The 25030-nt window shown below is 41.7% G+C and overlaps 1 protein-coding gene across 31 annotated transcripts in view; it reads right to left on the bottom strand.

Moving 5' to 3' along the window:
• Positions 1–25030, bottom strand: part of CELF1 (CUGBP Elav-like family member 1) — a 104608-nt gene that overhangs the window by 40299 nt on the left and 39279 nt on the right. For 13 of the 31 annotated variants that reach the window (XM_032282207.1, XM_032282204.1, XM_032282205.1 and 10 more), the window contains exon 1: positions 7515–7831. The exons of 1 other annotated variant lie outside the window; for it this stretch is intronic. In XM_032282207.1, coding sequence (XP_032138098.1) covers positions 7515–7621 — 107 coding nt within the window. In that variant the 5' untranslated portion in view covers positions 7622–7831. Of the gene's footprint in view, positions 1–6099; positions 7832–13461; positions 15398–25030 lie in introns of those variants that run through there. 17 more of the 31 variants (XM_032282217.1, XM_032282220.1, XM_032282223.1 and 14 more) reach the window with 9 other exon arrangements.

The following is a 25030-nucleotide window of genomic DNA, read 5'->3' as shown; positions in this document are numbered from 1 at the left end:
TATGTATCACTAAATATATTCTCAAATTTGTACCTTACTTCCTCATTTGATGGAGAGTTATACATATTTATAATATCCATTCAAGAAACAGTGAATTCAGCAGTTCCCTAGAGAAGTATCTATAGTGTCCCTGTCATTCCTAAGAGGGAGGACTATGGAAACTCCTATTTCCTGTGGCAGTACTGACAGCCCTGAACTGGGAATAGGATGGAAGAAAGGCAAATCAGGCCCTGCAAGAAATGTGTAGAGGAGGAAGATAAGAAAGTGGCAAGTGTTTTAGGGGAAATGAATGAAAGCTACCCCCTCTCTTTTCATGTTTCTACTACTGGCAGCAAAAGCAGTAATACTACTACCTGAAGAGGTAGTTGCTCTCATTATTGCTTCTGCTTATTAAGAATGAGCAACTATGAAAATTCAGGACAAGAGACTACCTCATCTACCATGACTTCTGATGAAACATACTATGAGGAAATATAATAAGGACACAATTGGGAAGAGACACATGAGGGAATAACAAAGAGTTTTATTTTCAAAGTGTCTATTTGTTCAAAATTCTTTAACACTCTCATCTTTTTCTCCTTTCTTTTCCCCTCTCAAAATTTCCCCATCCAAGGGCCTGTCTCAGGGGCAGCACAAACGTTCTATTCTACTTTTTTCCCATCCTCTGGTGCAAGTGACTAAACCAGGGGGTGGGTCTTAACCCAATGGCAAGCTGATCCATCGGCTGACCAGAAACTTAAGACCCTTGACCTATGCTTAAAATGGAAAAACAGGCCTGGCCAATCAAGCTCCTTTACAGCTACACTGAACAATACAATAGCCACTAGCCACAAGTGGCTAAACTTAATTTAAAAAACTAAGTTGTTCAGCTGCACTCGCCACATATGGCTAGTGTCTACTGTATGAGACAAGAGACCGAATGTTTCGTTGTTGTTTTTGTAAAGACAAGGGGTCTTGCTATGAAGCCCATGCTGGTCTCGAACTCCTGGCCTCAAGGGATCCTCCCATCTCGGCCTGCCAAATTCTGGGATTATAGGCATGAGCTCCCAGCTGAGGTACAGAATATTTTCATAATCACAGAAAGTTCTATTGGATAACACTGCTTTACAGAATGTGAAACTGGTTAACAGAAACAGGCAGTTAGTAGTGAAGTCAAAAGTGGAAAAATTGCAACTAGAGATAGCATGGATTAACTAGACAAGCTCAAAGTGCTGTGGCCAAGAGATAAGGGGTCATGTTACAACACAGACGGACCTTGAAAACATAATGCTAAGTGAAAGAAGCCAGTCACAATAGGCCACATAGTATATGTTATCATTTATATGAAATCCCCAGAACAGGCAAATATGCAGACAAAAAGCAGGTTAGTGCTTGCCTAGGAATGGGAATGGGGGCAGGGGGACATTGGGAAGAGGGGAATAATTACTAATGGATACAGGGTTTCTTTTAGGAGTGATGAAATGTTCTGCAATTAAATAGTGGAAATGGTTACACAACTCTGGAATATAGCTGCTCACTTTAAAAGGCTAAATTTTATGGCATGTGAATTATGTCTCAATGTGGAGGGGAAGGAGAAGGGATTCAACGACAGGCCATGTTGCAACCAAAGTTATAAGGTAGTTAAGAGAAGAAAGGAGGCACATGTAGAGTGAGCAGAATGTGTATCCTGGGGTCAGAAAGATACAGTTTCTAGGTCTTCCAGCTGCAGAGCTCCTGATTAGATTACCGTTCAGTCCGCCTGCATCCTTATAAGAAAGCCCTTTCATATATGCTAGCTTGAGTGGTCATGTTTCTTGACGCCAAACAAGACCTTCAAATAGGACCTGTTTAAACATCATTCCTGAAACCTTTCATTATTAATTTTTTCACTCTCCCTTTCTCATTACCTGTTGACTTCCCTTTGATTATACAAATAGAAAAAATTCAGATACTTACCAATCCCTCCACCTCCCCAGCAGGCAAAAATACTTGTTGCATTCCAAACTTCAGCCACCACCCACCCTTATACAATGTCCCTCTGACTCACATACAGTGCTGTGGAAAAACTGGAACAGAAGTGCATCAGAATAAAAGGGCCCAGATACACTGGCCTGAGTTACTTACCAGCTGCTCCCTAGTGAGAACAAGACAGAATAATACATTTATGTGGTGAGAAAGTCATTTGCATTTGGATAAAGGGCAATCTTCCTATCATGTGGGGTGTCAGGTACCAGAAAAAGCTCTAAGGACAATAAAGACAGTAATAATTTTAAGTCACCATTCAACAACAGAATAGCTAACAATATGCTTTGAAAGGTTTTCAGCCTTCCTCCGTGAGGTATGGAGATAAGTTCTGGAGACCTTATTTCTGCAATCATCTTTAGTTAACAAAAACCCTCGAAGGGCATATCATTCATTCAACCTTAATTCCCAAACTTTTGCTATCGTGCCAGATACTACACATACGGGGCTCTATAAAAGACTGAGAAATATGTGTCCTTGAGGTAAGGTCACTGAAAAAGTAGAAGGGCACAACTATAATCTTCTATAAATCCTATGAAGCAATGTATAAAAGTTCCATGAAAGAAGTAGCTAATATGATTTTACTTTATTTGGAGGAGGGGAAGGTGTGTGCAGGGATTTCAGCTGAATAGAGTAGGCAACTAGAAAAAGTGCCACATGGCATGGAGTAAAGCAGCCTAAGGGAGATGAAGAAATGTTAAGGACTGAGGAGAGACAGGAAGAGAGAGCGGGATAACATTAGAAGGGAAAAAAAGGACTTGAGAAAGTTGTGGGAAGAGTACAGAAGAGAGAACATACTAGAAAGTTGACAGAATAAAGAGGTAGGTCAGAGAGACCTGGTAAAGGGCTTTCCATCTTATACTGACAGGCTTGGAGTTTATTCCAAGATTTTAGAATAAGTGAATGATCAGATCTGTCCTTTTAAAAGATACCTAACAATAATCTAGAGTATGAAATAAGGCAGGGAACATGGGGATCAGAAGGCTCTTGCATAAACTAGTACCTAAGATGTACACCCAGTCTCAAGACAATACTAAGAAATTTTGGGCCAGGATACACTAGGTCATGGACTTCACTTAACTCCAACAAGGTAAGGAAGAGAAAGAAATTAACAACCCTTGGGTTCTAGTGAAGACAATATGGGGAATTGTTTTTTGTGGGGAAGTCTCTAGATGAAAGTAACCAATGAGCAGTACAGACCTCAGAAGACATTTGGGGGAACAGAGATTCGAGAAGCACATCAGTTTCCCCTTAAGCAATGGGAGACTGAAAAGAAAAAAGTCTGGGACACAACTTATGAAAATACCCTATCTTAGGATGCCACCAGTGGAAGCTTAAGAGTGATCAATGAAGAATAAAGAACATTGGGTAACTGCTCACTGACAGTCGAGGCAGCCTGGTCTAGTGGGCAAAAATGAAAAGACCTTTACATTAAACTTGTACTTCAGGCCAAACATTGATACTATTTGTCCTCAGTATCTCACTCAACTGGGTTTCTCATCTATAAAATAGGGGCAATAGCCTACGCCCAGGTACCCTTGCAAAGATTTGGCAAAGATGGATGACTAAAACAGATGCAAATGCACTTGGATAAAATGTTGATAATACATTCCCTGATTGACTGTAACTGAGAATGACTTGCATTAAGCCCACTAGCTCTCAAACTTCAGCATACACAAAAACCATGCAGGACACTTGTTAAACTAGTCTTGGGTCCTATTCCAGCATAAAAACATCTGAATTTTTACGTTCCAGGTGACTTTCGTGCATTGGTCCGTGGTCCAGATTTAACGGGACACTGAATGAGTCCAATCAAGAAAACAGGCTGAGAAAAATGCTGTGTCAATGCTGGGTTGAATGAACACCAGGCAGTGGCAAAGCACAGGAAGTGTTACAATAAAAGGTAATTTGAGCCACAGTCTTGTTTCTAAGGGATCATAAATCCTGGGACATGGAAATATTCTTACTATGTATTACATCTTTATGATGATATTCGCTGTAAGTTCACCTGTTACTGCTAAAATAAAATTTTAGTAAAGAACTCTAATAAAAAGACATTTAAATTACTGTTATCTTGGAGACTACAGAGAAGGCACAGGATCTATTTCAAAAGAGTAATAAGACAGGACAGGTACTGAGGCAGCAGGATAGCACTGAGCTCAGGAGTTCAAGACCAGCCTGGGCAACACAGGGAGTCCTCCTATCTACAAAAAATTTACAAATTAGTCAGGTGTGGCCGGGCGCAGTGGCTCATGCCTGTAATCCCAGCACTTTGGGAGGCCAAGGCGGGAGGATCACGAGGTCAGGAGTTCAAGACCAGCCTGGCCAACGTGGTGAAAACCCCATCTCTACTAAAAATACAAAAAATTAGCCAGGTGTGGTAGCAGGCGCCTGTAATTCCAGTTAATCTGGAGACTGACGCAGAGAACTGCTTGAATCTAGAAGAGGGGGGTTGCACTGAGCCGAGCTCGTGCCATTATATTCCAGCCCGGGTGATAGTGTGAGACTTCATCTCAAAGAAAAAAAAAAAAAAAAAAAAGAATTAGCCAGGTGTGGTGGTACATGCCCGTGGTCCCAGCTACTTGCGAAGCAGAGGCAGGAGGTTGAGGCTACAGTCAACTGTGACTGTGCCACTGCACTCCAGCCTGGGCAACAGAGCAAGACCCTGCTTCAAAGACAAACAAAAACAGCAACAGCTAACTTTGAGCTCTGCCCCTGCCCCAACTATTCCACAAAGAACTGTTTAGTTTCTACTATTATCCACACCTGTTACATCTTATCTCAGGGTAGAATGATTTGCACATGGAGGCCTAACTGCAAAGACCTGCATTAACACCTATTATCTAGAGAATATTCTACCATTTAATATTCTTGGCTTTGAGCCAGGCACAGTGGCTCATGCCTATAATCCTAGCACTTTGTGAGGCTGACGTGGGAAGATCACCTGAAGTCAGGAGTCAAGACCAGCCTGGCCAACATGGCGAAACCTCGTCTCTACTAAAAATACAAAAAAATTAGCCAGGTGTGGTGGCATGCACCTGTAGTCCCAGCTACTGGGGAGGCTGAGGGAGGAAAATCACCTGTACCCAGTGGATGGAGAATACAGTGAGCCGAGATCGCACCACTGCACTCCAGCCTGGGCAACGGAGTGAGACTATGTTTGGGGGGGGCGGGGCCAAGGGGTGGGTTGGGAGGGCGGCAGCGGGCTGGGGGGAAATATATATATATATATTCATTCTAGCCTTTGAATAACCTAAAGCTCATTTGCTGGAGGTTCCAAAACACTCTGAAGCCTCGTTACAGTCACTGAAATCAGGGGTTAAAAATGTGTCCTTTTCTACAAAGTTCAGAATTCAGGTTCCCAGCAGCTACGACTCAGGGCCAGGGTAGCATTTTACCTGTGTACAATAGCACTTCTTGGAGAGTACTGCAAGTTAACAAGGTTTCTTATTCTTGTAATTTATTTAGGCAAACTGCCATTCAAGATTGATTCAGTTTTGCTTTTCTTGGACGGTTAAGGGCAATCTGATGTTCCTAAAATAATGCGCCCCATGAGCTGCATTTTCAATTATATTGGGGGTAAAAAAAAAAAATCAGGATTACACTTTGTATGTCAATACAGAAAGTTGTAGACGATACTAAACACACTGACTGTAGCTACCAGTCTCCTCTGTGATATGAGTCTAATAATCTAAATATTTAAAATAGTAAGACCCTTTCTTCCTGAAAGATTATTTGAAATTGCATGTCCAACCCAAAGCAACAATGCTACAGTTAAAAAAAAAAAAAAAAAAAGACTTGGAATCGATCATATAGGAAAACACTACAGCTTAAAGGAACTGGAGCTAGCACACTTGAGCCGATGTTGCTGGTCATATATCAAGTGCACCTTCATGTAAAGAACTTAGAGCCTTCAGGAAATAAGCAGTAATGAGACAGACTCAGATTACAATTGAAAACAATGGCATGAGAGAATTCAGGTTTTGGCTTCCTTTTCCATTTTTTTCTTCCCCCTCTTAAGGAAAGGAACCAATTTCACCAAATAAAACAGCCTAGTCCCTCTGCTTATGATAAAAATTAGACAACAAAAATACTTACACGGGACTGGAATTCAAAGAGCAATGATCCACCATCATTTCCGGAAGGAAATCCAACTTAAACGCAGCCATCACCTCACTCTCCCCTTCAGAAGCCAATGATATTAACTTGCTGCACTTGTCTGATCCACAAATACACACAGCTTTAGCTTCCTGGGCCCCACAAAAGACACAAAGTGGAAACAGGAGCTCAGGGAAACCAGCAATAAGTGCCACAGAAAGAGGCAGGACTGGGGAAGGGGTAGGGAAGGGGAGTATTGGATTAAAATGGGGATGTGACCATGTGAAGGGAGGCTCAGCCCATCACACAATGAAAGTGCTGATGCGCCAGGCTTGTTTTGTGTGATTTTCCCTGGCGAAGCAGTACTAAGTGCACTGTCAGATAAATAGAGTGTCAGATCCATGAAGATAGCAGTGGCTAACAGAGCAGAAGAAACACAAACTTGTTTCACATCCTCCAAACTCCTCCCTGAAAACCAGTTTTTACGGTCCCCCAAAGCCTGAAACTACCTAAAGCAAGAAAAGGCTCACCTCATATGGTCTGAAATGTTTTTAAAGAACTGTTAGCCTTGGTTTTAAACTTAGTTTCCATGTGCCAAAGACAGCAATGAGCACAGTGCTTAGGTCCAAACTAACCTTAGAACAGTCACATAAAGAGGAATGATAAGACCATCAGAAGCAGGCCAGAGGCAAGCTGGTTGAATAAACTGGCCACCAGAATCTTACCACTCCCATACAACTGCCTACAGTGGATCGGCCTTCCTTTTTTTTTCTTGATATTTTCAAAAGAGCATCAATTTCTCAACTGACCTTGCTTTCTTGATGATGTGCTATCTAAGGGTAGAGCAAGGTGTGCTATCTAAAGGTTCCTCATCAGGGTGAAAGACTTTAAAAATTCTTGGTTCAGTAACACTCATTAGATGGCACAGGAAAATTTTCTTTACTAACTCTGAAGCTTAACTTGCCAGAAAATAAAAAATGGAATAGTAATCTTCTGCTCTTACTAGTATACTAGGAAATAATGTCTTTTTGGTTCTCTGTTGTCCTTTCTAAAGAAACAAAGAACAAAAGCCATCATAGCAATAATAATGAAAAAGAACCAGGGACAACACTCAAACATGTAAGGGGAGAACCAAGGAATGAAGTCTCTTCATTCTCTTTTTCCTCCTTTAAACTGTTCCTAAAACCAAGACTAGTGAATGCACACATAAAAATTCTATTATGGGTGAGCAGTAGAGATGGATATACTTAGCAGTCAAGGCAGATGTGTGCTCCTGTTCTCAATTTAGCTCCATATCCCCCCAAACAACAAATGGTGGCATTTCAATATTTAGGCAGAGGCTCTAAAATGTTATCTCTGCAGGCTCCCAAATTTCACAGGCTTTCTTTCCATTTTTATCATTAGAGTTGCCTTACCTCAAAGATTTCACTTCACCCAAGCTCAGTTCATAACACAGGGAACTTTGAAAAAAAGAAGTTATGTTCAGCCTGCAAAGAAGTAAAACGAATGAACTCCTAAACATATAGAGTTAACTTTAAAAAAAAAAAAAAAAAAAAGATGAAAGGCAACACACAATGGCATAGGCCTAAAAGTTCTAATCTGTGTAACAATGGCTGACACCTGTCTGCATCTGACCCAGGAAGTTCGTGAAAACCGTCTTCTGTCCATGTCCAGATGTCATCACCCAAAATCTAGAACTGTAAGAGCAGTTTACTGCTTTTTCTATTTTTGTTTTGTTTTTTTGTTTGTTTTTCTTTTTTTATTTTTGTTTTTTATTTTTCTTTTTTTATTTTTGTTTTCTATTCGTTCATCTGATTTACTACTATGGAGGAAGAAGTGGCAGAAGCTCTCTTCTATCCTATTAAAGCAGCAAAAACAAGCTGCAAATGAGAGGAGACTGTGCAACTCACACACAGTACACAGTTTACCCATCCATGCCTATCAGGCAGAAGATGGTAACCCTAGCTGGGGCTGGTTAGATTACTGGTTATGTTTGTCCTAGTTTCTCCTACGTACACTGGAACTGATGGCATGCCTCTTCCCAGAGAAAGCTGCCTGGACCAAGAAATAACTGAGTCGACAACCAAATTAAATCTTTTAGTGCAAGAATTCCTTTAAAAAGGTTGGGTGCAGTGGCTCATGCCTGCAATCTCAGCACTTTGGGAGACCGACGAGGGCGAATCACCTACAGTCAGGAGTTCAGTACCAGCCTGGCCAACATAGTGAAACCCCATCTCTTCTAAAAAACACAAAAAATAAATAAATATTAGCTGGGTGAGGTGGCACACGCCTGTAATCCCAGCTACTCAGGAGGCTAAGACAGGAGAGTAGCTTGAACCCAGGAGGCAGAAGTTGTGGTGAGCTGATATCATGCCCCTCCAACTCCAGCCTGGGCAACGGCCTGTCTCCCCGACACCAAAAAAAATAAATTCCAGTAAAAAGGAATCAATAGGCCAGGTGTGGTGGCTTATGCCTATAATCCCAGCACTTTGGGAGGCCAAGGAGGGTGGATCACGAGGTCAAGAGATCGAGACCATCCTGGCCAACATGGTGAAATGCCATCTCTACTAAAAATACAAACATTAGCTGGGCGTGGTGGTACGCGCCTATAGTCCTAGATTCTCGGCAGGCTGAGGCAGGAGAATTGCTTGAACCCAGGAGGCGGAGGTTGCAGTGAGCTGAGATCGCACCACTGCACTCCAGCCTGGAACCTAGAGAGAGAGAGAGACTATCTCAAAAACAAACAAACAAAACCAATAAATTTCAGGGAATTTACTTGTTATTATGTTTTTAATATTTACTAAAAAATACAAATTCCAATTGTATCTCTAGTTTAAATCAGAATCACATCTATAATAAAAGAGTACTTAAATGGAGATATTACAGAGTTGCCAGGCACTGCCCAATGTATGAAAAGATATGCACTCCTTACAATAGTTTTCACCATGCCAAAGGCTGGGAAACATGATTTAGAGTAACATCTTACAATCATTTTTTCCCAGTCATCGAACTTTTGTTCAAAAGAAGTCTCTAGAGGCCCAATTTATACAACAGTTGAAAACAGAAAATAGGTCCTATAAATTCTCTGTGCTTATACTGCTATTAAAATCCATTTCATGATTTATAAAGCAACATTGCTTTAAAAACCTACAAGATGGAAATGTTATTACATCAAAGAGGGCACTTCTCTTTAGGCAGGTCACAGAGTTATCTCAGTATAATTAAATTCAACATGCTTTGGGAGAAGAGAGCACAGAAATTAATCACAAGTCACTCAATTTTAGAAAGAGGTTATGAAGTGATAAAAACAATTATGAGAATACAAAAATTTAAATATTAAGGGAAATTTAAAAGTAGAGTTAAAAAAAGTTATTCACAAAAAAACTGCCCATATGTGTGTGTTTAATGTCTTTATTAGATATACACTCCAGGCTTCTCCCGCAAAGGAGGTGTTAGAAATATGCTAAGGGGGGGGGGGGTTATAAACAAGGGTCTGCTGCAAAAGGTCTTAACTTTCCCTCAGCCTCTTTTTATCACCTGTTCCTTTCACTCTGAATGTACTTTTATGGTTTCCTCTTCTCTCCCTGGTTGTCCCTCTGTCTCAGTTTTCTCTGCCTTGCATATTCTCTACTTTTTAAAAGAGCAACAATTCAAAGCCTGATTAAGTGAAGGTAGGAGCAATCAGCCTGCTGTAACATTAAGAATCCAAATAATTAAACGTGATCAATACAGATAAGGAAAACACTCAAGAGAACAGCACTCACTGCATTTAGGATATAGGAATGGTATAAACTTAACAGGAAGATGTAAAACTGGATTAGGAGAGAAAAAGCTAGCAATCACAGTATGTTTTGCCAAAAGGATGAAAAAGCAAACAAAAGCACAGTTGAGCAAAAAAGCCTAGATTGCATATGCAAATACCTATCTTGATAGATAGAACCAGGGAGTTCTACAACAGGTGAACAGATTTTACATTTCCACCCCAATAATCTAAGTATGTTTGAAAGAGCAATAAAGTGAAGTCTGGTTATATAAGTACAGAAGATTAGAAGCTACTACTGGGTTATAAAAGGGAATCTATGTCATTAAAAATCACCAACAGTCTATTCAAAGTGCAAAAATCTAGGGAATGGTCATAACCTCAGACTGCTAAGTGGACTGAGTATTTTGAGATGATATAAGAGATAAAGAAAAAAACTAAACATTTGATACCACTTGAAAATAACCAACCAGGCTGGGCACAGTGGTTCATGCCTGTAATCCCAGCACTTTGGGAGGCTGAAGCGGATGGATCACCTGAGGTTGGGAGTTTGAGACCAGCCTGACCAACATGGTGAAACCCCGTCTCTACTAAAAATACAAAATTAGCCAGGCATGGTAGCGCATACCTATAATCCCAGCTACTCGGGAGGCTGAGGCAGGAGAATCACTTGAACCCAGGAGGCGGAGGTTGCAGTGAGCTGAGAGTACGCCACTGTACTCCAGCCTGGGCAACAAGAGCAAAAACTCTGTCTCAAAAACACAACCATAGTAACTTAAATTTTTGCATGGTGTCTTTTTGGACCTAAATTTCACTTCTAAAATTGAGTATTTCTAGTATAGTTAGTGGGTCTCCTCAGCTCCCAACCAAGTACCTTGTATAGGTAAAATATGCTGACACAAATTGGTAATTATCTTCTGTGGCATTTCACTCTGTGGGAGCTTTTTGTTATTGTTACAAAATGTGACAGTTAAGAATAATTTAATAGTCAGGAGCACAGGCTCATGCCTATAATCCCAGCACTCTGGGAGGCCAAGGTAGGCAGACTGCTCAAGTCCTGGAGTTTGAGACTAGTCTGAGCAACAAAGTGAGACCTATCTCTGAAAAAAAAAAAAAAAAAAAAAAAAAACACAAAACATTAGCTCGGTGTGGTGTGTACAACAGTAGTTCCAGCTACTCAAGAGGCTGAGGCAGGAGGAGTGACTGGACCCAGAAGGTTAAGAGACTGAGCTACTGCACTCCAGCCTGGGCAACAAGACCCTGTTTTAAAAAAAATTGTCATAATAATAACAAAAAAACCTTTGAGTTTTCCATAAGAATCAAGTCAATGTAAAAATATCTGAATGGTATATGGGGTGGGGGTTGGGGTAAAAGAAGAAATAGAAATATTACAAAAAAAAAAAAATTTCTGGCTGGACACAGTGGCAAACGCCTGTAATCCCAGCACTTTAGGAGGCCAAGGCAGGAGCACTGCTTGAGCTCAAGCAACACCAGCCTGGACAACATGGTGAAACTCCAACTCTACAAAAAAATACCAAAATTAGTGAGGCATGATGGTGCAAACCTGTAGTCCCAGCTACCCATGAGGATGAAGTCGGAGGATCACCTGAGCCTGGGGAGGTCAAGGCTGCAGTCAGACTTGATCTCGCCACTGCACTCCAGCATGGGCAACAGAGTGAAAGCCTGCCTTACAAAATAAATAAAATACAAAAAATTTCCATTTCGGGCTGGCCACAGTGGCTCACACCTGTAATCCTAACACTCTGGGAGGCCGAAGTGGGCGGACTGCCTGAGGTCGGGAGTTCTAGACCAGTCTGGCCAACATGGTGAAACCCCATCTCTACTAAAAATATGAAACTTAGCCAGGTGTAGTAGCAGATGCCTGTAGTCCCAGCTACTTGGGAGGCTGTGGCAGGAGAATTGCTTGAACCTAGGAGGTGGAGACTGCACCACTGCACTCCAGCCTGGGCAATAGAGACTCTGTCTCAAAAAAGAAAAAAAAGAATTTCCCATTTCAAATCTAAAATCACTGTACCAAAAAAACACTAAGCTTAATAATTTGTTATGTGTAAGTTGCTTTGCCTATAAAATTATCACATACTGGTATACAAAAAGAATATGACAAAACCATCACCATTTTGAAAGCTAAAAAGTTTTCCATTTCCTCCCCCATCCTTAATCACAGAAAGACTGTCCTGTGATTAGTGTACTCAGCAATAGTATAGCCTCAGACCCTTCCCTGATATATCTGTCACTAACCCTGACCCAACAAACAGTCAGATTTCTGACCACTCTTCCAATCAAGTCATATTTTCAGATCCCAAACTAGTTCTGGAACTTAATTGAATTTCTTAGTTGCTAACATTATACTCTAAGTCTATACTTTATTTAAGCTCCAGTGCTGATTTAAAAATCATTATGTTGGTTGGGCGCGGTGGCTCACACCTGTAATCCCAGCACTTTGGGAAGCCGAGACGGGCTGATCACAAGGTCAAGAGATCGAGACCATCCTGGCCAATATGGGGAAACCCTGTCTCTACTAAAAATACAAAAATTAGCTGGGCATGGTGGCATGTGCCTGTAGTCCCAGCTACTCGGGAGGCTGAGGCAGGAGAATCGCTTGAACCCGGGAGACAGAGGTTGTAGTGAATCAAGATTGCACCACTGCACTTCAGTCTGGTGACAGAGTGAGACTCCATCTCAGGGGGAAAAAAATGAGTATGTTAGCTGGGTGCAGTGGCTCACATCTGTAATTCCAGTGCTTTGGGAGGTCGAGGCGGTGGCTAACCTGAGGTCAGGAGTTTGAGATCATCCTGGCCAACATGGTCAAACTCCCGTCTCTACTAAAAATACAAAAATTAGCCAGGCATGGTGGCAGGCACCTGTAATCCGAGCTACTTGGAAGGCTGAGGCATGAGAATCGCTTGAGCCCAAGAGGTGGAGGCTGCAAAGAGCCAAGATCGCACCACTGCACTCCAGCCTGGGTGACCAAAAAAAAAAAAACCAGCATGTTGAACAAATTCTGGTTAAAGGAAGGTGTTATTATCTGTATGGAATCCACTAAGTTCTGTCCTCATCTTTGTTCCAGTGGTGTCCAATCTTTAGGCTTCCTTGTGCCACACTGGAAGAACTGTCTTGGGCCACAAATAAAATACACTTATGATAGCTAATGAGTTTTTTTTTTTTTTAAAGTGTCATGTTTTACGATAGTTTATAAATTTGTGTCACACTAAATTCAAAGCCATCATGGGCTACATGCAGCCTATAGGCCGTGGGTTGGACAAGTCTGATGTAGAGTATTCCTCCCAACTCCCTGCAACACACACACACTCATCCCAACAGCTGTAAGAACTAGGCAGCAGCTAGTTTTAGTGGGAGATAAGCCTGCCTTGGAAAATAGCTAAGGAGAAAGAGCTGGAAAAGAGGGCAAGAAAATATTTCTAGCTTCCAAGGGACAGATATTTTACAAATGTTATCCCATAATGTAGAAAAGAAGCCATCACCTTTCTGAAAGCAACTTTTTCAGATCTGCATAGCAGGCCTCATGCAAGAAAGTTAAAAAGACAGCCAGGGAGCACACCCATTCAGCAGTTAGCCCATACCTGTAGCTTTATACTTCCCTCTCTGGACTATGTCTTCACTCTAAAAAACCAAGGAAAGAAAAATAAGTGGGCCATGCCTATACGTCTCATGACTTCAGATATATAGCCTCTTTCCAAAGAAAAGCCCCTTTGTCACTATGGCATAAGACAAAAATACAGAAGTACTCCTCCCTCTCCCTTTTCAGTCAATACCTTAAAGGTAAGTTGCATTTAGTATCTCAAGGCTGATTTTAACACACCATCAACTTAAAAGATGGGGAAGTAAAGTACTAAAAGCCTTAAAAGAATCTTGCCCCAAAATGTCATAACAAATAGCAAAACAATGATTAGAATTTATGAGGTTGAATTTCAGTACATCTAGGTCACCATAACAATCATTTTCAACATCTGCTTTTGGACGGGAGACTAAGAAAAGCTGAAGGCTGTGTAATTCTTTTAGCAATTAAGGATCATGTTATTAATGTGAAGAGACCACACTATTTCCCCAAAGCAACCTTCCTGAATACATAGGTGCCGGGCATGAGACTACAAAAGCAACCAAGTTCCTGCCACTGTAAATGCATCTGGGTGGCCCAAGCGCAGCGGTGAACCACTGAAACCAAAAAAATCAAAAGATGGGGAAGTTAACAGAAGGTAAAAGCAAACAGAGGAACCACAAAACCAATTTGTTTTATTTTTAAACATTATTGAACAATCTTGCAAGTAAAGATTGATTCAATAAAACTGCCCAAATTCCTACAAACTTCTATGTACAACTCCTGCCAGCTGTATTTCTGTCTGGCTCTCACTACAGACAATAAACTGTTCAAAGTCACCAAGGACAATGTCTACATTGGAAAGTACAAGAATTCTGAAAGACAAAGCCAGACACAGAACTAATCAGACACTGCCTATCCTCCCTGAAGACAAAGACATTTCTTAACTGGCATAAAATAGGTGCTCAAGTACTAATGTAACTTTTCATGCAGACTTAGTATCCAATTCTGCTAATGAAGGAGTGATACTTCCAATAATGTTAAGGGCAAAGTTTAAATGCATATAGAGAACTTTGTAAAGCATTTACTTGGATCTGCCTATACCATCAAAAGTTAGCAAGAAGAAAGGAACTTCCATTTACTAAGTTCACAAACTTCAATCCTTTATCATTATGACCATTTAAGGTGAGAACTATGCTAAGGATTCAGATACTAGGGAAGATAACCTGCTCATGGCTTCTTGGTAGGCCTATCTCTCTAGAGAATTGTGACCATAATCTAGGAGGTACCAACTTTTACTGAGATAGTGTGTCTTGAGAAGGCTCTGCAGTGGTTACCACAGATGGTAGACAGCAAGTTAAATTTCTACTTGTTAGAGTTGTTCTGGAAGACATAAAGGGCAAAGAAAAGGCCAAGGTACCATGTTTCCCCCAAATTTTGCACAGAACACAGTTTGAGGAACAGTGCTATCATGTGATTGGTTTTCACAGGCGTCACTTCTACTCTCTGAGACCAGACTCAAGAGTACAAGCTAGTCAGGGAATCTCCAGGATAAAAAGAGCAAAAGGGAGACCTGGAATTGTTAAGGAAGATCAATACATGAAAGGATAAGGGTATCTTAAGTCCCAGAGAACACAGCAGCCCTTAGGAGGCTAGGAACATCTTAACTGCCAGGACAAGAGAAAGAAAAAAATGAATTTCTTTGGGGAAAAAAACAAAAAACCACAAAACTCCACATTAATAGGGTATTACCCTACTCCTAAGCCACCCAAAGACTTTTTAAAGGAGACCTCAAACACACACACACACACACACACACACACACACACACACACACAAACACAACACTGTAATCTTCCACACAGGCTTCTGTCACCTGGAGAAGGGCAAATAAACAGCCCAATACACAGACAAGGTTTTATTTTTGTTTATGAGACAGAGTTTCACTTTTATTGCCCAGGCTGGATGGAGTACAATGGTGCCATCTCGGCTCATTGCAACCTCCCACATTGGGGTTTAAGCAATTCTGCCTCAGCCTCCTGAGTAGCTGGGATTACAGGCATGTGCCACCACGCCTGGCTAATCTTGTATTTTTACTAGAGACGGGGTTTCACCATGTTGGTCAGGCTAGTCTCGAACTCCTGATCTCAGGTGATCCACCACCTTGAACTCCCAAAGTGCTGGTATTACAGGGATAAGCCACTGTGCCTGCCTCAAAAAATGTATATATATTTTTAAAGCTCTGTCTTCCCAGTTTTGCTTTTCCTATGTTATTTTATTGCCTATTCTGTGAGAAAACTGAAATGCTGTAGGGAAAGTGAAAAGCTGAATGGAACCTAAAAGCTTTGACTGTTTTACATCTTTCATTTCTGCGGGGAATTAAATAGCACATGCTCCATGAGGAAAGCCTAGGCTATGTTTGTACTGTATTTCCTTGGAGCTCCATTGATGTCTGTTTCTATTAACATTATCTCCACCTTTCTCTATCACGAACGCAAGGACCGGGAAGTATACAGGTGGTTCTAAGGAGGAGTAAAAAAGCTAAGAGGTTAGCCAAGCATGGTGGTACATGCCTGAAATCCCAGCTATTTGGGAGGCTGAGGCAGGAGAATCACTTGAACTCAGGAGGTGGAGGCTGCAGTGAGCCGAGATCATGCCACTGCACTCCATCCTGGATGACAGCCATTGAATGTCTCAAATGAATGAATAGATGAATGGATGTATAGATAAATAAATAAAAGCTAAGAGGGGGCAGGGTGCGGTGGCTCACGCCTATAATCCCAGCTCTCTGGGAGGCCGAGGCAGGCAGATCACGAGGTCAAGATCAGTACCATCCTTGCCAACATGGTGAAACCCCATCTCTACTAAAAATACAAAAATTAGCCGGGCGCGGTGGCTCAAGCCTGTAATCCCAGCACTTTGGGAGGCCGAGGCGGGTGGATCACGAGGTCAAGAGATCAAGACCATCCTGGTCAACATGGTGAAACCCCGTGTCTACTAAAAATACAAAAAATTAGCTGGGCATGGTGGCGTGTGCCTGTAATCCCAGCGACTCAGGAGGCTGAGGCAGGAGAATTGCCTGAACCCAGGAGACGGAGGTTGCGGTGAGCCGAGATCGCGCCATTGCACTCCAGCCTGGGTAGCAAGAGCGAAACTCCGTCTCAAAAAAAAAAAAAAAAAAAAAAAAAATACAAAAATTAGCTGGGCATGGTGGTGCATGCCTGTCAGCCCAGCTACTCGGGAGGCTGAGGCACGAGAATCACTTGAACCCAGAAGGCAGAGGTTGCAGTGAGCCAAGATCACGCGGCTGCACTCCAGGCTGGGCAACAGAGTAAGACACTATCTCAAAACAAACAAACAGAACACGATAAGAAGTAGGGAGAGTGTCGAGAGCAGGATGAAGCTAGCTGAGGGTTCCAATATTATCTGCCTGTGATAAATGTTTAAAGATATTTAAAATACTACCTCGTAAGAAGTTTTTAAATTGTTCTTGACTGACAGAAAAAGCTCTCAGATCCCCTAAAAGCCTTTCTTAGAATAGGCAAAGTAGTAAGCTCTTTATAAAAATGGCTCAATGTTTTCTACTGGCCTATACAGCTTGTATGCTGCTGAGTAAATGACAAAACATTGTCTTTCCCAGGATGACTGGCACTGACTCAGTCACCAACAGTAGCTCTTACATAGCACGTACTAGATCATAAACTCCAGAGACAAGGGCCTGTGGCACAATGATGTTCGATGACCTACATAAGTCCTAAATCCATGAACTTGGCCTCATTAGTGAGACTCACTTTTTTTTGAGGGTCTCACTCTGTGGCCCAGGCTGGAGTGCAGCAATGTCATCTCAGATCACTGCAACCTCTGCCTCCTGGGCTCGAGCAATCCTCCCACCATGGCCTTCCAAGTAGCTTAAACTACAGGCACATACCACCACACCCAGCTAATTTTTGTAGAGAAGGATTTTCACCATGTTGCCCAGGCTGGTCTTGAACTCCTGGGCTCACTCACATGATCCACTCCCCTTGGCCTTGCAAAGTGCTAGGATTACAGATGCAAGCCCCCACTCTGGCCAACTCATTCTTACTAACAATTGTTAGTAAGCAACCTTAATAATTCCTTGAAAAACTTTTTTGATATAAGACAGAGCTAACAAGGAATTTGGCCAGGAAGAAAAAGAATTTAGCTAGGTGCAGTGGCTCACATCTGTAATTCCAATACTCTGGGAAGCTCAGGTGAGAGGATCGCTTAAACCTACAAGTTTGAGGCCAGCCTGGGCAACATCGTGAAACCGTTTCCACCTAAAAAGAAGAACAAAAAAAAAAATTAGCTGGGCATGGTGGCATGTATCTGCAGTCCCACCTACTTGGAAGGCTGAGACGGGAGGATTGCTTGAGCCCAGGTCAAGGCTGTAGTGAGCTGTGACGGCACCACTGCACTCCAGTCCTAGGCAACAGAGCAAGACCGTCTCAAAAAATAAAACAAAACAAAAAATAACTTTCATCTCCTTGTATCTTTTCTCATCTGCAAAATAGAGATAGTATACGTATTAGGATTAAATACAAAGCATCCAAAACAGGTCGTAGTATACGGTAAATGCTCAAAAAATGTTAGCTCTTATTGCCACTTTGCAAATGTCTGGATATTTTTCTTTACTTTTAGAAAGAAAAATACGTTAAATACATTGATGATACGTTAAATACATTGATTTTGAAGACAGAAAAATTTGTTGTTCAAAAAACCATGTCAAAGCCAGATGTAATATTGGTTAATTCTCTATTGTATTGAATTACTTCATCTAGTTCTCATATTTCCCAAGAGATTACCTCATATTTCCCAAGAGGTTACATTAAGGCCCAGGAGAGACTGACAGCAGGGGGCTGCCTCTCCCTCCTCTGTCTTTGACCTGAACAGCCTCACTTACATGTTTAGGTAAAAAAACACTTCTGCTTTTAAGATCATTTAAAAAGGATCAACTGGGAAGCAAACTTCTCACGGGCTGGAGGCCTATAAACCCAACAATGCTTTAGGCTAAACTTCATGCTAAATCATGTGAAAATGGACAAGTGAGATTTCCTGAAGACAGAAATACATGGCTTTCATCAGAATCTCTAAGGAATTCACAACCATTCTTAGAATGGTCCCCACTTTGACTTCCTATCCCTAGAGGATGGGACAAGATTAATCTGGACTAATACTAAGTCATCTAAAACTACAATTGTATTATCTCTAAACAGATTTTTAAACAGTTATCTAGTTTAGTCCATATCACATACCTGTAAGAAGCCTGATTTTAACCTCATTTCAAAATGCTGTTAGTAAACTGTTTCAACTGACTTTCTCATTTATACTCATATCAACAGAACACCTGAATAAAAGTAACACATATCAGACCTTCAATTGCTGAACTTAATTCCCCAGTTTATCTACTGTAATTAGTAAAGTTTCTACGAATTTTTCTGAATTGAGACATATTTGAACTTTCTAGTTTTTTGAAGATTTTCCCCCTTGAAATTGTAGATACTTGGGTAAAAGCAACATGGTGTGCAGCACCCCCTCATTTCTTAAGTATTCCTTCCCGTTTTGATTTTTCTATTTCCCCAACTTAAATTATTTATTTATACATATAACCATATTTTGGTTTCTCTTCTCTACCAGGATTTCTTCCATGCATACAGTAAAATGCACAAACACTCAAATACATAAAATTTTCTTTTCTTTTTTTTTTTTGAGATGATGTCTTGTTCTGTTGCCCAGACTGGAGTACAGTAGCCTGATCTCAGTTCACCGCAGCCTCCATCTCCCAGGTTCAAGCAATTCTCCTGCCTCAGCTTCCTGAGCAGCTGGGACTACAGGCATGCATTACCACGCCCAGCTAATTTTTGTATTTTTTAGTAGAGAGGGTTTCGCCACATTGGCCAGGCTGGTCTTGAACTCCTGACCTCAAGTAATGGGCCCACTCTGGCCTCCCAAAGTGATGGGATTACAGGCATTAGCCACCACGCCCAGCCTGAAATACACAGAATTTTCAAATTCAATATTATGCTATGTATACTACTGCACAGCATACTTGTTTTTGTGTAATAATGATAAATATTTTCTTGTTAGCAGCCATTATTAAAGAGTCAGAGCCACAACTGGCCTAAAGCCTGACTCCACCAATAGCATCCTTGCATATTCACAACCAATACACAGAAAAACAATTTCACAAAACCAACATAATTGTTAAATCCCCAGAAATCATACAAAAAAATGGAGTACACAGAAGTTGGCTGGGAGTGGGCTCTTTATTCTCCCCTCCATCCTCCCTAATCTATCTCACCTCCTATTTAGTTATATGATCTTTCCATGAGTATATAAGCACCTAAACAAGAGGTCATCTCGCCTGAGAGGCACCCTATTTTAGAGGTACTTAGATGAGGCAAACAGAGCATGCAAAATGCATTTTTTAAAATCTATTTTTGGCCGAGCATGGTGGCTCATGTCTGTAATACCAGCACTTTGGGAGGCCAAGGCAGGAACATCTCTAGAGCCCGGAAGTTTTAGACCAGCCTTGGCAACATACCAGGACCCTGTCTCTACAAAACAAACAACAACAAAAAAACAATCAGCCAGGCATGGCGGCGTACATCTGTAGCCCTAACTAATCTGGATGCTGAGGTAGGAATACAGCTTGAGTTCAGAAGTTTGAGGCTACAGTGGGCCATGATTGTGCCACTGCACTCCAGTCTGGGTGACAGAGGAAGGCCTTGTTTCAAAAAAAATTAAAATTAAAATTAAAAAAATCTATTTTCCTATTTCCTCCCCAAATGCTCATACTCTAGGTGTAACTCTCAAATCCCCCATATTTCCTCTCTCCTCCCTCAAACAGCTCCCTACTGTGGTGAGAGTTTGGAGGTGGGGAGGAGGAAATCTAATTCTTTCTATCATTCCTGTTTCTCTCCCATGACAGTACTGTCCACAGTGGACAACAAATTGCTGGATGTATAGCAGCAATTTACATATGGTAGCTAAGCTAATGCACAGCTTTCTCTGGGCAGAATTACTAATGCTTCTATCTTTGTAGTTTGAGCCCAATGTTCCGGGCATATCAGTGTTAAATATTTGCCTGGTGACTTCTACCTTCAAAGGCACAGGGAATGATGCACAGAAGTGATACACAGAAGTAGGAGAAGGATCCATAGAGGTAGAGGAAGTGGGAGCTCTGAAACCACACAGGGGAGGAACCAGCCACAAGGACTGTGACACCAGACAAAGTACCTAATTCAAACACGAAGGCTCACTCATTCGACCTTTCCATAATATTCATGTATCACTTGCTCAAATTTGGCATGTTCTAAGGCCACAGTTCCTCTTTAGTTTCAACTGCCCTGCTATGAGGCCAAATCTGTCTCATCTAGTGAGTCACTACTGCTCCTCTTTCCAACTGCATTTTGATTTCAGCCCACTTGTGCGGCTCATCAGGGCTGCACCATATGTTAGTACAATGTAGGCAGAATATGACTAATTTTTTTTCTCAAGCACTGTCGGAGTTACTTTTAAAATCACCTTATAATCTTGATGTCTCTTGCAGAGTCATTATAATATATAACCTTTGAAAATGACTTTATAATTATTTTTCTGAGTGTTCAAAGGAGATTCTCCAGCATTTTCATTCCCATTTTTCAGATGAAGGAACTAAAGGGAAGATATTGGATTAAGAGACCTGGGTTCCACAATCAACCACTGGGACTTGGACTTTCCTGAGTCACAGTGCTGAATTTGGTAAAATAAGGCAGCTTGTAAAATGCTTTTTTATTGGGAAACTCAAAATATTACTTTGCTTCTATTTATTATTTACTATTATTATTATTATTTTTTTAGACGGAGTTTCACTCTTGTTGCCCAGGCTGGAGTGCAATGGCGCGATCTTGGCTCATCGCAACCTCCGCCTCCTGGGTTCAAGCAATTCTCCTGCCTCAGCCTCCCGAGTAGCTGGGACTACAGGCATGTGCCACCATACCCAGCTAATTTTTTTTTTGTATTTTTAGTAGAGATGGGGTTTCACCATGTTGACCAGGATGGTATCGATCTCTTGACCTCGTGATCCAACCACCCAGCCTTTTTTTTTTTTTTTTTTTTTTTTGGAGACAAAGTCTCATTCTGTCACCCAGGCTAGAGGGCAGTAGTGCAATCTTGCCCCCTGCAATGTCGGCCTTCTGGGTTCAACATGGCAAAACCCCATCTCTACTAAAAATACAAAAATTAGCTGGGTGATTCATGTGTGAATTGGACTCTAGGGGGAAAAAAAATTAGCTGGGCATGGTGGCAGATGCCTGTAATCCCAGCTACTTGGGAGGCTGAGGCAGGGAGAATTGCTTGAACCTGGGAGGTGAGCTGAAATCACGTCACTGCACTCCAGCCTGGGTGACAGAGTGAGACTCTGTCTCAGAGACAGAGAGAGAGAGAGAGAGAGAGAGAGAGAGAGAGAGAGAGAGAGAGCGCGCACGCGCGCGCACACGAGGACTGAATGGCTCATGGACCACAAATGTTTTTCAAATTGGTCAAGATCGGGAGTGAAACTAATATTCTAATACACTAAAAGTAAAATAGAGATGATCTGCAGATTCTGCTAGTTATTGCCATATTCCCCCATATTAATTTTAAAAAAGGAAGGGGAGCAGTCGCTCCTACCTCCTCTAAGCAACTTGCGTCCTTCTCCAGCAATAATAGCAGTAATAGCTGCTACAGCTGATAATTAAGCTCATCTCAAGAAGGTTTCGTAAATCTTCCAGGTATTGAAGATCCTATGTTTATTCTAGTAATTGCTTAGGGTAACTGTTTGGCTGATATTACAATTATTAAGGCTTCTCCATCTCCATTAATAAATTGTTTTTTGAGACACAGTCTTGCTCTGTTGCCCAGGATAGAATGCAGTGGCATGATCTTGGCTCAGTGCAACCTCCACCTCCCAGGTGCAAGCAATTCTCCTGCCTCAGCCTCCCCAGTAGCTGGGACTACAGGCCCAAGACACTACATCTGGCTCATTTTTTATCTTTCAGTAGAGACAGAGTTTTGCCATGTTGGCCAGGATGGTCTTGAACTCCTGACCTCAGGTGATCCACTTGCCTCAGCATCCCCAAGTGTTGGGGTTACAGGAGTGAACCACTATGCCCAGCTTACTAATAATATTTTTCAATGGATAATACCACTTGCAAAATATAAAAAGGGATATATCTCATCAATATTGAACACTGGGCTGAGTGCAACAGCTCACAATTATAATCCCAGCCCTTTGGGAGGCCAAGGTAGGAGAACTGCTTGGGCTCATATGTTTCAGACCAGCCCAGGCAATACAGTAAGACTTATCTCTACAAAAAAAAAATTTTAAATTAGCTGGGTGTAGTGGCGCAGGCCTGTAGTCTCAGTTACTAGCAAGGCAGGAGAATCACTTGAGCTCAGAAGGTCAGGGCTGCAGTGAACTGTGATCATGTCACTGCACTCCAGCCTGTACAACTGAGAGAGAACCTGTCTTAAAACAAAACAACAGAGGCCAGGCGCGAAGGCTCACCCCTGTAATCCCAGCACTTTGGGAGGCCAAGGCGGGTGGATCACAAGGTCAGGAGTTTGAGACCAGCCTGGCCAATATTGTGAAACTCCATCTCTACTAAAAATATTAAAAATTAGCCAGGCATGGTGGCAGGTGACTGTAGTCCCAGCTACTCAAGAGGCTGAGGCAGGAAAATCACTTAAACCTGGAAGGCGGAGGTTGTAGTGAACTAAGATCATGCCACTGCACTCCAGCATAGGCGACAGTGTAAGACTGTCTCAAAAAGCAAAAAAGAAAAAAAGAAAAAAGGACTCGATATGCACTTTGAATTCAGCAATTCCAGTTCTAAAAATATAGCCTACAAATAATATTGTGATATATACAAAATATGCAAAGGGGCATTCATAAGAACATTTTATCAGCAAAACCTGAAAACATATGCCCATCAATTGAAGGCTAAATAAATTACAGAATAGCCATGGAACAGAACACTATGTAGCTATTAAAGAAAATAAGGCAGCTAACTAATCAAGACATATTCACATAATAAGAAAGGAATTACACATGGCTTGTATATGAACAGAGTATCTCTGGATGGATAAAGAAATAATTGCTAATAATAGTTGTAGAGGTGGAAGAGTGGTTGAATTGTTTACATGTGAGTATGTTACCTATTCTACAGATTTTTTTTTTGTTGTTGAGACAAAGTTATGCTCTTGTTGCCTGGGCTGGAGCCCAATGGTACAATATCGGCTCACTGCAACCTCCTGGGTTCAAGCAATTCTCCTGCTTCAGCCTCCTGAGTAGCCAGGATTACAGGCACCTGCCACCACATCCAGCTAATTTTTTGTATTTTTAGTAAAGATGGGTTTTCACCATGTTGGCCAGGCTGGTCTTGAACTCCTGACCCTCAGGTGATCCATCCGCCTCAGCCTCCCAAAGTGCTGGGATTGCAGTGTGAGTCACCATGCCAGCCTACAGAAACAAGAAAACTAAAGCTTTTGGAGGGCAACATCCTAGTCTGCAGACGCCATATCCCCTCTTCCACTTCCTATTGCAACCCATAAAATCCATTCCTACCATTAAAAAACATAAGAAAACTCTTGGAACTATAAAGCACAAAGTAAAGAAAAACCTCGCCGGGCATGGTGGCTCACGCCTGTAATCCTGGCACTTTGGGAGGCCAAGGTGGGTGATCACCTGAGGCAGGAGTTCAAGGCCAGCCTGGCCATCAAGGTGAAATCCCATCTTTAAAAAAAAAAAAAGAAAAACCTCAACTCATACTGTTCCAAAACAAGCATTTTGGTTTTGCACTTTTTTCCTGCTTTGCCTGAAACTTGTGTGTGGAAACTGTCACTGTCCAGGTGATTCAGCAGTATATCATATGTGAGCTGGGTAATTATATCACACCACTTTATCCCAGCAACTCAACTAATGTTCATGCAGCTGGGACTGCAAACCTCATGTATGGCCTATTTACAAAGTCTGAAGCTATTTTCGATCATTCAGCTGTTTATCTATACATTTTCTTCAATCAACCTTTCTTGCCAAGGCAAAATGCAACATTAGCTGGATTCCAGTAAAGAAGGCAGGGGACAGGGTGAGATGTCAAAAGAAGTTCTATAAATACAGCTTTTGGCTTGTATCTCAAAAGAGAATCAAAACAGCTTCAAGTTTAAACAGAAAAACCCTACAGTCCCTGTCGTACCTTACTTGAAGGCTCTAAGAACAGAAGATGCCAGGGATCTGGAATCTTATTTCTCACACTGTATCATCTTGTCTCCCTCTCCCTCATCTCAGGGGGAGGTTTAGATACAATTGCAAGCTTTATCATTCCAACTCCGAATTTCCCTGGCCTCTTTTTTTATCTTACCTCTACACTACCAAACACATCAATTTCCTTCCTCTCTCTGAGGTCACTCCACCTATTAGGCAGAGAGGCCCAATACACACAACATACAACAGTCCTTCCCTAGCACCTAGCCACCTAACTTCTATCATCTCCAAAATCTCTGACCAAGCAGCCAAGAACCCTGCCTGTACCATCTGCCCCAACCTCACCATCAAA

The sequence above is a fragment of the Sapajus apella genome, unplaced genomic scaffold, assembly GCF_009761245.1.
Source record: "Sapajus apella isolate SASKATOON/1434 unplaced genomic scaffold, GSC_monkey_1.0 scaffold14, whole genome shotgun sequence".
Taxonomy (NCBI): Eukaryota; Metazoa; Chordata; class Mammalia; order Primates; family Cebidae; genus Sapajus; species Sapajus apella.
This window is presented reverse-complemented; position numbering and strand designations above follow the sequence as displayed.